This window comes from Ovis aries, chromosome 12 (assembly GCF_016772045.2).
Source record: "Ovis aries strain OAR_USU_Benz2616 breed Rambouillet chromosome 12, ARS-UI_Ramb_v3.0, whole genome shotgun sequence".
Lineage (NCBI taxonomy): Eukaryota > Metazoa > Chordata > Mammalia > Artiodactyla > Bovidae > Ovis > Ovis aries.
The window spans coordinates 62,924,173-62,936,026 of record NC_056065.1 but is presented as its reverse complement, the minus strand read 5'-3'; the positions used below and the strand labels follow the sequence as shown (position 1 = coordinate 62,936,026).

General features: G+C 43.7%; 1 protein-coding gene across 1 annotated transcript; it reads left to right on the top strand.

Annotated features, from left to right (window-relative positions):
- The first annotated feature begins 293 nt into the window (after positions 1–293).
- TEDDM1 (transmembrane epididymal protein 1) lies at positions 294–9,481 on the top strand. The gene has a single exon (XM_060396186.1). The coding sequence runs from the start codon at positions 4,411–4,413 to the stop codon at positions 5,311–5,313; it is 903 nt and encodes a 300-aa protein (XP_060252169.1). The 5' UTR covers positions 294–4,410; the 3' UTR covers positions 5,314–9,481.
- Positions 9,482–11,854: the final 2,373 nt, after the last annotated feature.

Sequence of the window (11,854 nt, the reverse complement as noted above, 5' to 3'; positions counted from 1 at the left end):
CATTAACCCATATATCTGTTTTCCTGCCAATACCACAGTGTTTTGATTATTGTAGCTTTGTAGTCTTGTCTGAAGTCTGGGAGGGTTATGCCTCCAGCTTTGTTCTTTTTCCTCTGGATTTCTTTGGTGATTCTGGGTCTTTTGTGGTTTGATATAAATTTTATGGTTATTTGTTCTAGTTCTGTGAAAAATGTCATGGGTAATTTGATAAAGATCACATTAAATACATAGATTACTTTAGGTAATATGGCCATTTTAACAATATGAATTCTTCCAAGAGCACGGGACATTTTTCCATTTTTTTGTATCATCTTCAGTTTCCTTTATCAATGTTTTATATTTCTCAGCATATAGGCCTTTCACCTCCTTGGTCAGGTTTACTCCTAAGTTTTTTGTTTTTTTTAAAATTTGATTTTAAAAGGGATTCTTTTCCCCTCTCCCTTTCTGATATTTCATTGTTAGTGCAAAGAAATGCAACAGATTTCTGCATGTTAATCTTTATCCTATCCTGTTACCTTACTGAATTCATTTATCAGTTCTAGTAATTTTGGAATCTTTATGGTTTTCTATTTATAGTATCGCGTCATCTGCATATAGTGACAATTTTACCTATTCTCTTCTACTTTGGGTAACTTTTCTTTTTCTTACCTGATTACTGTGACTAGGACCTCCAACACTACGTTAAATAAAAGCGGTGAGAGTGGGCATCTTTATTTTGTTCTAGATTTTAGCAGAAAAGCTTTCAGCTTTTCACTGTTGAGTAATATGTAAGCTGTGGGTTTGTCATAAATACCTTTTATTATGTTAAGATATGTTCCCTTCTGTACCCACTTTGGTAAGAGTTTATCATCAATAAGTGTTGAACTTTATCAAATGTTTTAGAACATTTAAAATTACCTATGTGACATTTGATTACTATAGAACCAAGGTAGTCTAAATACTTCCCTAATGTTTGGTTTGAGAGTATGTGTGTATGTGTAGAGATGTGTGCCTTCAAATGGTAAGCCCTTTGAGGATGACTAACATCATATACTTTTTTATATGCTGCTGTACTCAGTAGAATCCACAGCAGTTAGTAAATTCATATTTACTGAATTTCTGAAGGCATTCTGGCTCATTCTGGTATTTCATGCCAGACAAATGGCAGTGGCTGTGCCTAGGGGCCTTCAATTACATGGGGTGGTTGCTTGGGGGGGAGGTGCAGATCTGAGGGAAGTCTCACCACAGAACAACCAGGCTGAGGACTTCTATGGGTTCCTGTGGTCAACCTGAGTTTTCCTCATGAAACTCTCTTCAGGCACTCAGTGTCCACAAACCCTGGAGCTGTCTGCCAGCTCTGCTAATCATTCACTACCTTTGGCTTCCTTCTTGGCTACTCATGGGCAGTATCTGGTTTGGGGTGGGCGATTCTTATCTTCAAAGTCTTGATCAGGATGTTCATGTTGTAATGAAAAACATGCAGATTTGGTGCCTGAGCAACCGGACGGGACCTGAAGTGGGGCTTCTTGTCCTCATATGTGCCACTTTCAACCTCACATTGCTATTGGGTCAGTGCTGCTGTTTTCTGTCCTCCTCTGGCCTCTGGCTCACAGTTGCCAGGAACAACTGTCAAGGAAAGTGTGGGAGCTGGAGGAAGCTCTGCTGCTCCCAGCTCACTAGGATCACAGCCTCAAAGTAGTAGAAGCAACAGTAAGAGTGAGCAAATGTGGCTCCCCTTGAGGCCTGCAGACCATGTGCTTCCTGTCCCAGCCCTGCGGATATGCAGAAAAGCAATACATCTTGTGCTTCTCCCAGATCAAATCCCAAAACCCAAGACAATCCCTGGGGTTCTTGCCTCCTGACTTGCTTCAGAAGTGCCACTCAGATTTCCCCCTTGGATTTCCTTCCTCTGATGATTGAGCCCTGTGGTGCTCTCACAGGGTTTTGATAATTCACCAGAAGGGAGATGGAGACAGGAGATAAATATTCTCCTTTCTGTGCAAAAACATTCATGCCATTATTTTCACTTTAATAGAAGGTTAAGTTCAACACAATTTTTCTTTTCAGGTGAAAGGTATGACATGCAGCAAGTCAAAGGAGAACTCAGATTTCTGACTTCCAGTTGATGCATTTTTCACTTCTTCATGCTGCCTTCTTAGAATGGTGTTTCTATATCTCAAAGAAAACAGTTGTCACCTCCAGATTATGGAATTACAGATGACTTGCAGTGCTCTTTTTTTGTGAATGTATTTTACCTCATTTTTCTACAATGACTATACATTGAATAAAACATACCTAATGTTAAAAATTTTAAAAGACCAAACTCACTCAGAAAGCAGAATTAAGCTCTTCCTAATTTACTTTCACGCTCAAATCCCTAGCCCCACCAAATCTCTCGATAGCAAGAAGAAATCTGAATTGCTGTCATCCTCAAGGGCAGAAAGATTTAACTTTTTGTTTGGTATTGATTAGATTTGAGAATGTACAGGTAGTTGGGGAGGAGTGAGGTCTCAGAGGCAGTGCTGCAAGCTGCATGTAAATTCTCCTCCTCTTCACTAGGGGCACTGTCAGCATACAGGTGCTGCCTCTCTGCCCCACAGCAGTGCTTGTACCTTAAAGAAGGATAGTTATGCAGACTGTGAGGTCAGGACTGTTCATGTTGAGGGGAGAACTTCCTCTTCCTTCAGCATAATTATCACCCCCAGAGAAACTCCTATTGCTTGTACCTCCTACAATAAACCCAAAACCATCGTAGGCATCACATTCCCTGTACTTTGTTCTTCATCATTCTCTCTTCCTTATACTCAGCTGGCTGTTACCCAATACCTAGGACTCTGTCTTCTGAGATGCATTAGACACTAGAGGAGTCATAGATAAATGAAACTGATGGGCTAATCCATGTTAAAATCCAAATGGCCAACACCAGCTCACTGGAGTCACTCCTCTCAACAGAACCAGCATTTTAGGGATTACGCTTTAATTTCTTCTATCAGTTAGAGATGGATCATGGGAATATGGATTTCTCAAGGACATTAGACCTTACACATTTGGAGTGAAGAAGTCTATGGAAGGCTTTTGGCTCTCTTCTGTGTGGTGGGCTGGCAGTGCTTTCATCTCTGTGTGGTAGCAGTCAGAAAAAAACTGGGAAAGAGCAAGGACAAATTGCAACCTGTGAAGACAGGCTATAGCTTGTCTTCCTCTCATCACCTCACAGTTCAGTGGCAGGCGGCTTGCAGAAGCTTGTGTCCTTTACACAAAGAGAAGCTGAGGGAGCGATAGGCCTGGCTGCCCATACCAAGGTGAACAGATCAGTAACTGAATGTGTGAGCTGTAGGAGCACCTGGTACCTATAACTTTAGAGTGTATTAGGTTGCTGCTTTACTTTCATCTTCAGATTCTTGTGTAAATTTCTCTTGCAGTCAACTCAATCTCAAACCATATAGGGAAGGTAACTCTGGGAAACATGGCTCAAGCTTAGTCAGGTTGACACAGTACAAAATATCCAGTCCCTAAAATCAGTATAAAAAGGTAGCATTTCAGAACCATGTGAAAGTGAAAGTGAAGTCACTCAGTCATGTCCAACTCTTTGTGATCCCATGGACTATAGCCTTCCAGGCTCCTCTGTCCATGGGATTATCCAGGCAACAGTACTGGAGTGGATTGTCTTTTCCTTCTCCAGGACATTTTCCCAACCCAGGGATTGAACCTGGGTCTCTCGCATTGTAGACAGACACTTTACCATCTGAGCCACCAGGGAAGTCCCTATGGCTATTAAATGCTGATGTAGGGAGACAACTATGGGAATGTAAAGAGATAAGAGGTGGAGAGGAAGTGAGCTTTCTTGGTGATCCTCAAAGCAAGTCTATAAAAGAACAATAGAAAAGCCAGATAGGTGCGAAATATGATCATGTATCCAAATGTTTTTAAATATATGTGTCCAGAAAGAAAACCCTGTGATTGGGCCAGAGTTATGTCTGAGAGGTGCCGAAGGACACCCGAGGATTTTTAAGTGCTCAGGCTTCCTCTTGAGACCATGGCAACCCCTAGTCCCATTCCATCCTCCTCTCTCTGAGTGCTGGGTAGGCAGTCCCAGGGGAGGAAGCCATGGGAGAAAGGGACAAGTATGACCAGAAGCACCCCAAGGGCCCTAGAGGGGGCCCCCTAAAAGGCACATTCACCAGCTTTCTTCTTTGGCAGAAGCCAGTTAGTTCCCAGTGTTCCAGAATGGAATGGAACAATGACGCTTTATGCCACTAAAGCTGTAGGCTTGTTTCAAGAAGCATTTCCTCTCTGTGGGGGAGTGGTGGGTGGGGCGAAATGATAAAAGTTGGTGGAAGGCAACTCTATCCAAAGTCCAGACCTTGAGGTGGCCCTAGAAGGACGTGCCTGGGTTTTACTCTTCTCGCTTTCATTAGATCGATTTGTGATTCAATGGGAACCTTTATCGGTCACGTGTATCCAGGGTTGTTCCTACTCGCATATGGACTGTATCGAGCAGTAGTGGTCTCCAAAGCTGTGATATTCAGCGACTCTTTCCCGGATCCTTCTTTGCCTCCCAAGAATAAGGGGAGATGGGCCAGGCTGTGGAAAATGTCCCACAGAGGTTTGCTGAAGATGCTGGCTGGCTTTGGCTTGATGGCATATGAGATCAGCTGCGTTGAGAGAGGGTTGACACTGATGAACAGGGACCTGCCACCAAGATTCATGTACGCCAAACAGTGGCAGCACCTCACCATGTTCATCCTCCTCACCCTCAACGGCTGTATAGACATCCTGAGCAAAAACTTGCTGCCTCAGCGCTGTGTGCCCCTAGAGAAAGGGATCTTGGTGCTGACCTTTTATGTGCTCCTGCTGCTGTTGGTGTCGCATGTCCAGGACTCCGTGGGGGTGGAGATGCACGTCCACTCTCTGCTCATCTTGGTGGTGTTGCTGCTGATGCTGGTGTTCACCGCCAAGCTGTGGGCTCCTGACACGTTTCAACTCGCTGTGATCGAGACCTTTCTGTTTCAGATGATGGGTTCCTGGCTGGTACAGGCAGGGTTCATTCTGTACAAACCAGTCTCTGGCTACCCGTGGGAGGACGATAACATTAGTGACATCATGTTTGTTACCACCTTCTTCTGCTGGCATGTAATGATCAACGCTTTGTGTCTGCTGGGAATCTATGGAGTATCTTCCTTTTGGCATCGTTGCTACTATCCTAGCTGGAAGCTGACGGGGTCCAGAGAAGCTCCATGTTACATATACCCCAGGAGACCCCTCTACCAATTGCTACAGGAAGTGGAGCAGTCAGAGAAAGATGACCAGGCTCTGCTTTCAAAGAGTTCACCTTGAGACAGGGCCTGGAATGCCTGGCTCACTGTCAACCCCATCTACCCTCTTGTGGGCTCTCCCAGACATGCACTGTATCTTCTTTGGTCCCTGGTGAAGACATAGTGGCCATGAAGGAAAGCCACTGGTCTCCATCTGCCAGCGCACCTCCTGTCCCTGAACATCTAATCATTGAGGAGACATGAAGGGGAAACTGATAGGATTGATGGGGTTAGGGGATGGGAGTAAGAGGAAGTGTGCAAGGAGAGCCATAGGGGGAGAGAATGCAATGGGGGGGGGGCGCTATGAAGGGGTGAGAGGAAAGTCCGTTATTCACCACCAGATGTTTCTCCAGGCACAAGTGACTGCCTGCCTTTTACCTGATGGAATACTGATTTCTCACAGCTCAAAACTAGCATCATTCAAGTCTCATTCTGACAAAAAATAGTGGGTACTTCTGCATGCTTAGCAAAGTGGCACCACCATGTGAAAGTCAGATACATAGAATTTATAATTTATATTGGTTGAAATGACACTTTTGCCAACTCTACTCTCCCCCACCCTCTACCCCGACACTTTCTAATGCCTGGCTTCATTTCAAATTCAAATTAATAAAGTAAAACTTTATTCATGCTTTGCTATGGTGACATTTCAGATTTGCAGGCTTAACATTTTTATAGAATTCAAATGTCCAATCTCTGTCCAACTTCCTCCTTTAGTACTCATATCCCAGTCACCATCACTACCACGGTACATATAATTTACTAGATCCTGTCCCCCTTGGGTCGTGGCAAATTTCACTGTCTTGCATCTCACAGAAAGTCATTCCAAAATCACATCTTTGCCATGTTCTTTGACACCCAGCAAAAAAGCCACCTTCATCCCAATCCCACTGAGCACCTCCAAGGAGGCCTTCTCCAAGAATTCCTACTGACTCCCTTGTTCTGGAACTCCTCAGCACTTATGTTACACTTGCCTTGTTAATTTGCTCACACGGCTGACACTTTGCTTTGTTCTGTTTCTGCAATCATTTTCCCTGGGTAGGTTTTTCCTCACCAACTTGAGTGTAGTCTCCTAAGAGGTAAGGACTTTGTCATAGCCAAGTTACATAACTTCCTATGTACGCACCAAATAGGTACCATAGGTGATGCTTAATAAAGGCTTATTTGCTTCCAGAATTTCCACATTCTTGTTCCTTCAAAATGTGTTGCTGGACAGACCCAAGGTTCTGGGAACCTCTGGAAGACATCAACAATACTAAAGCCTGAGTCACCTCCTTAGCAATGGGCCCACTTTCTTCCTCATTCTTGGGATAAGGAAATCCACCAAGCTGTTTCTGAAATGTTTACTCTGTTATTATTTTTTTAATCCTCACGTGTGTTTCTATAAGGAACCTCTAGAAAGCTGAGACTCAGCAGGTTGAGTTGTCCAAGTCTTGTAATTGGTATAAGGCAAAACAGGAATTCAAGTTGCAGGTGTGTCTGACTGAAGCCAGTGACTGTGTCCTCTGGGCCACGGGGACTTTGCCAATGGCAATGGAAAAGGGAGTGACCCTCAAAATAAAATTGTTGAGGGACTAGCCTGGTGGCCCAGTGGTAAACAATACACCTTGCAATGCAGGGGACGCAGGTTTGATCCCTGTTTGAGGAACTAAGATTCCACATGCCTTGGAGCAACCAAGCCTGCATGCTGCAACTACTGAAGCCTGTGTGCTCTGCAGCTTATGTGCCACAACTAGAGAGCCTGCATGCCGCAACTAAAGAGTCTGTGGTGCCAGCAATGAAAGATCTGCATGAGGCAATGAAGATCCCACATGCTGCAAATAAGACCCGTCACAGTCAGATAAATAAACTGTTGAAAGAAAGGAAATAAAGGAAGAAAGTCAGCCAGAAAGCCCAGCTGGAGCAAGAAGCATAGTACAAATACTCTATAGACCCCCCAGAGTGCGCCTGTCACTTTCTGTCCATGACCACCCCCAAGTCTCCCCTGGGAGTGAAAGTCTGGCAAGCTCTCAACCTCTAGCTAGGCCTTAAATGTCTGGGCTCAGATCCGAGTGAGAGCTGAGAGTAAGAATTGTTGTGACCAAGTTTTCTGATCCTTGCTATTTCTGCTTAACTCTTGGTTCCTAGACTCTTTTCAATTACATTTTGTGCGGGAACTCCTTTTCTCTTTACCTCTCATACACACTGATGGGAGATGATGAAAAAGCAGATGCTGCCAGTGGCCCGTTTCTAGTCACTTGAGATCAAATTTTATAATGATAAACCAAGTAATCAGTTGATATCCCCAACATATTATCTCTTAAATATCCAGTGTAGGTAATAAACTTGAATGTTATTAATTTACTATATAGTATTTGAGATGTAACAGAGAAGCCTTGAAGGCCAGCTAAGACTTCCCAAACACTTCTAAGGTTATGTGGAGAAATTTGCAATTCTCACAAAATTCCACCAGAGGGCACTACATCCGCATCACCCCCAGCCAAGCCTCTCACTCTCCAACCCAGTAAACAAGTCTCCCAAGTACCGGTTCAAACGAAGTTGGGGGAGGGGAAAGGAGGTCAGGAAAAATACAGAACCAAGTATCCAGAAAACATACCCAAGGGCTGTTTGTTTCCTGTTAAAATTTGGCATGCGAATGTGAAATAAACAGGGATTCAAATCAACTAATGGGATGGGGGTGAGGGAGGAAGGACTGTGGACCCAGCTGAGGACATCTTCGAGAGGCGCACCAACTAAAGGACATACTCTGATCCAAGTTGTTTTTGACCATAATGCTAAATTTCCTAAAGCTTCAATTATGTTCCAATTAATCTAGAGAATAAAGATAAATCCATACAAATCTCAATACACTGAGAAACAGGAATGACACTTATCTATAAAAATCCCAGATTCACAAAACCATGAAACAGGTTATTAAACACACAAAATTATCTCCGAAGATTCCTTTTAAAAAGAATCTGTCATACAGCAATCCCCCAACCCCACCCCCCGCTCCGGAATATACTGAATATCTACTATGTGAGGCAGAACGGGGGAAGCCACAGTGAAAGACTCAGAGGTAAACGGGTTGGTCCCTGCACTGTGGGTACAGTAGGGATTTCAGAGCTTAGAGGTGGTGCCCAGGAATGCATCAGCCCCAGCCTTAGAAAGCTGAAGGAAGGGAAACAGAAAAAGGCTCTCAAGGGAGCTGTACTTGGAAGCATGTAAGGCTGTGAAATACTGCACTAAGGTGATTCAAGCAAGAGGCTGTAAATGAGTAAGCCCTCAGCTTTCTCACCATTAAGCTAAAATGATGTAAAGATTAATTCTAGGATGGCATGGCTATAATTTTCTCGGTAGGACTTATTTTACCATGTCATTAGCTAAGATGAACTTATTCCTCCCAATTCTCCAAGCAGTTTCCTTTTAGAGGTAAGATTTGGGGTAAGGCTCAAGACCTAAACCTTCAACTGTAAGGTGTAGGCTGGGAAACTAAGTGTTCTCTACCTTTGAATGGTTTCAAGGGGCCTTCAACAAAACTCAATTCAGACTAAACAAAAATAGCTGAGACTTCAACTTATTGTTTCCTAACCTGAGCTTAAGAGTATACAACAATCAGAAAGGATGTAAAGAACAGTTCCTCTGGGTTCAGTATTAGATAATACCGAATTGAGGTGAAACCTGGTCTTTCCTTCTTTACGTATGTAGCTTCAAGTCCGAAAGCTTGGTTAATTGCAGCTTCTCGCCCAAATTTGCTTTAAGAGTAATGACATCAGCTTCCAAGACTGCTTCTTTTCCTTTTATTTTTGTTTTGCTTTTAGATTTTACAATGGTCTACTCTTTTGGAAAGAACTGGTGCTGGTTTATTAAAAAGAGAAAAAGTTTATAATGCGGGGTTGGGTTTCCAGGGTGTTCCTCAAGCCTGAGTCTCAGCTGTCTCTTCAGCATGAGTTAAGGGTTTTGTTCACTGCCTACTGAAATCATCCAAATGTTGGAAAAACTCCATTTCCTAAACTACATGTTCTGCTTAAAGATTTGAGTATGTTTGAGCCTTAACCCAAATCTTGTCTCTAGTGAGTGCATGGCAACCAACCACAGAGGTCCCAGGAAGGCACACTCAGGTCACTAGATTAAGGGTTTACGATCTGCAAAGTGAGACTGGGTCCTTTAAAAGAGAAAGAAATTGAGAGAAGAACTCACAGGTAAAGTCCACCCCAAACAAGGCCTTTATTTCAAGCAGCAGAACACTGAAGAAGTCCTTTTTTTCAGTCCCCAGCCATTTCTGCAGATTTGGAACCAAATTTTGACCTGTGATATTTCTCTTCCACTCCACCCATCCCTTGGACACAGCTACTCTAAAAGAAAAAAGCCTGGCTTCAAAGCCCATGAAACAGAATCCCCTGTCTACTTTGATATTGAGTATACCAGGAGACAGAAGAGTTCATGGTTCAAATGCTCTAATGCTTTTTAGGGAGCGGGAGGAGACTGGGGGTGGCTGTCAATTTAGGGAAGAAGGAGAAAGAGAACAAAGCGCAGCAGACACAGCAAAGTCAAACTGGATGAAACAGGCCACTCTCCTTACAACTTCTCTAAAAGTCCAGTCTGGGTTTCCGGGGGCAAACCAGTTAGTTTAAGCTCTTTCTTCTGCTTTTTCTTCCTTCATACTCTTTTAAGCTTCCCTGAATAGTTCTTGAACTCATTTGGGTCCTAATTCAGTTGGGTTAAGTAAGTAGGGGGCTGACTAAGGAGGACAAGGCCTCTTGTTCTGCCTGAAAAACTCAGTGGTCATGTATTACCTTGCTAACCCTCACAAAGTATGCCCCCGGTCACATGAATGGATCAAAGCAAATCCATTTCCACTCTTGGAAAAGCAGCTCAAAGCACATGTTCTCTTGATGGTGCCGCTGTCAGTTCTGTGTAGTCAACAAACATCAGTTATCGACCAGTTATTGACCCCCCTGGACACTTCTGGGGGACACACAGATGAATAAGGAAGGTTAAGACACCAGCCAGGGCAGCAGGCTGACTCACATACTAGAAGCTTTAAGAACTGTGCTTGCCTCTTACTTTTCTATTTTCTATTCCGTGCGCCATCCGTACCTCGGGTGCTGGCACTGACCAGTACAGTAGAAGGCTCTGGCTCACTTCTGGCAGTCTGGCAACTGAAAAGTAACGTTTTTTAAAACAAGAACATGGCCTTTCCCCTCCCAACACACCCTCCTCAACCATTTAAACTCAAGACTTCACAGAAATAGATGGAATGAAGACAGCTCACTTTGTGATCAGATCTAAACCCACTCTCATAAAACTAATGGTGGCGCAATACCCAGAGTTAGAAAGTTGTACTTCATGGGTTATGGCAGGAAAAGAAATAATCTAATCCCTTCAGATTATCTTGGCCTATAATAATTACAATTATTGCTTTCTAGCATTGCTGTATGTGTGTGCCATCACAGTTAATCCTTACAATATACAAGGTAGCTGTTACGCCTAATTTGTAGCCAAGGAAACTGAGGCTTCAGGGCTAAGCATCCATCTGAATATAAAGCTGGTAAGAAGTCAAACCCAGATCTGAACCTACATTGCCCGACCTGAAGCCCAGCCTTTCACCATCATTTGAAGGATCACAAGTTTAAGTGCAAGTTTAAGGACAGAATACCTCACACTTGCAAGGCGACTTACCTGGTCCAGAATGTCACCTGTCTGAAACATACCAAAAGTTTCTGTTTGAGATGAACCTTGAGTCTGTCATCTTAAAGCACTGCAGTGTTAGCCACACTCCCACAGGGGAGGGATGTTGACCAAAGAGGCCAAGTTATGTGTGTGGTCACAGGCAACATTTCTTTTCCATATTTGTGGTACAAAAAATAACCAGAAGAGCAAACTTCTTCCCTTCCTCTTCCAAAGAAACATGATTTCTTAGTTTTCAAACAGAAAATCTCATATACTGGGGCTCTCGAAAGGTGCGATAAAGGCTAGACACCGTCAGGAGGATTCAGGCAATAAAAACAGTATGATTAAATCTTATCACTGGTAGCAATGAAGACATTATATTTATGTGTGTTGTATACATATATATAAAATTGTGTATCTGTTGACAAACATCCCTTTCAAGACTTTGTTCACACACACATTTTCTCAACTATCCTAATACAGCTCTGAGGAGAGAAGAGGAAGGGGTACTGATTCTCGTTTTCCAGATTTCAAAGACGTTCAATAAATTACATGAAAAGCAACACCAGACAGAACTTAAATTTTTGACGTACCCTAGGTTTCACAGGGGGAGATGCCAAGACCTCAATCCCCTGTCAGCTGTCCTTGGGAAACAGTTCGCACAGAGGATTTCAAATCTGTTGCGCGGCTCTAAAGGTCCTCTCTTGAACCGTTTTATTTGATTTGCAGAAAAGGGAACTTGGGTCCAGAGAGGCTGCAGAGTTGCCTCAGGTGTGGCAGAGGCCGGCTCTGTGTCTCCGCCCGCAGGGACCCTCTCTACGCAACGAGACAAAACACCGCGCGTTCACTACAAACGGGAGATGGGAGACTCCAGGTCACATCCCCAAACCCGCCGAGGGGGCCGGCCAGGG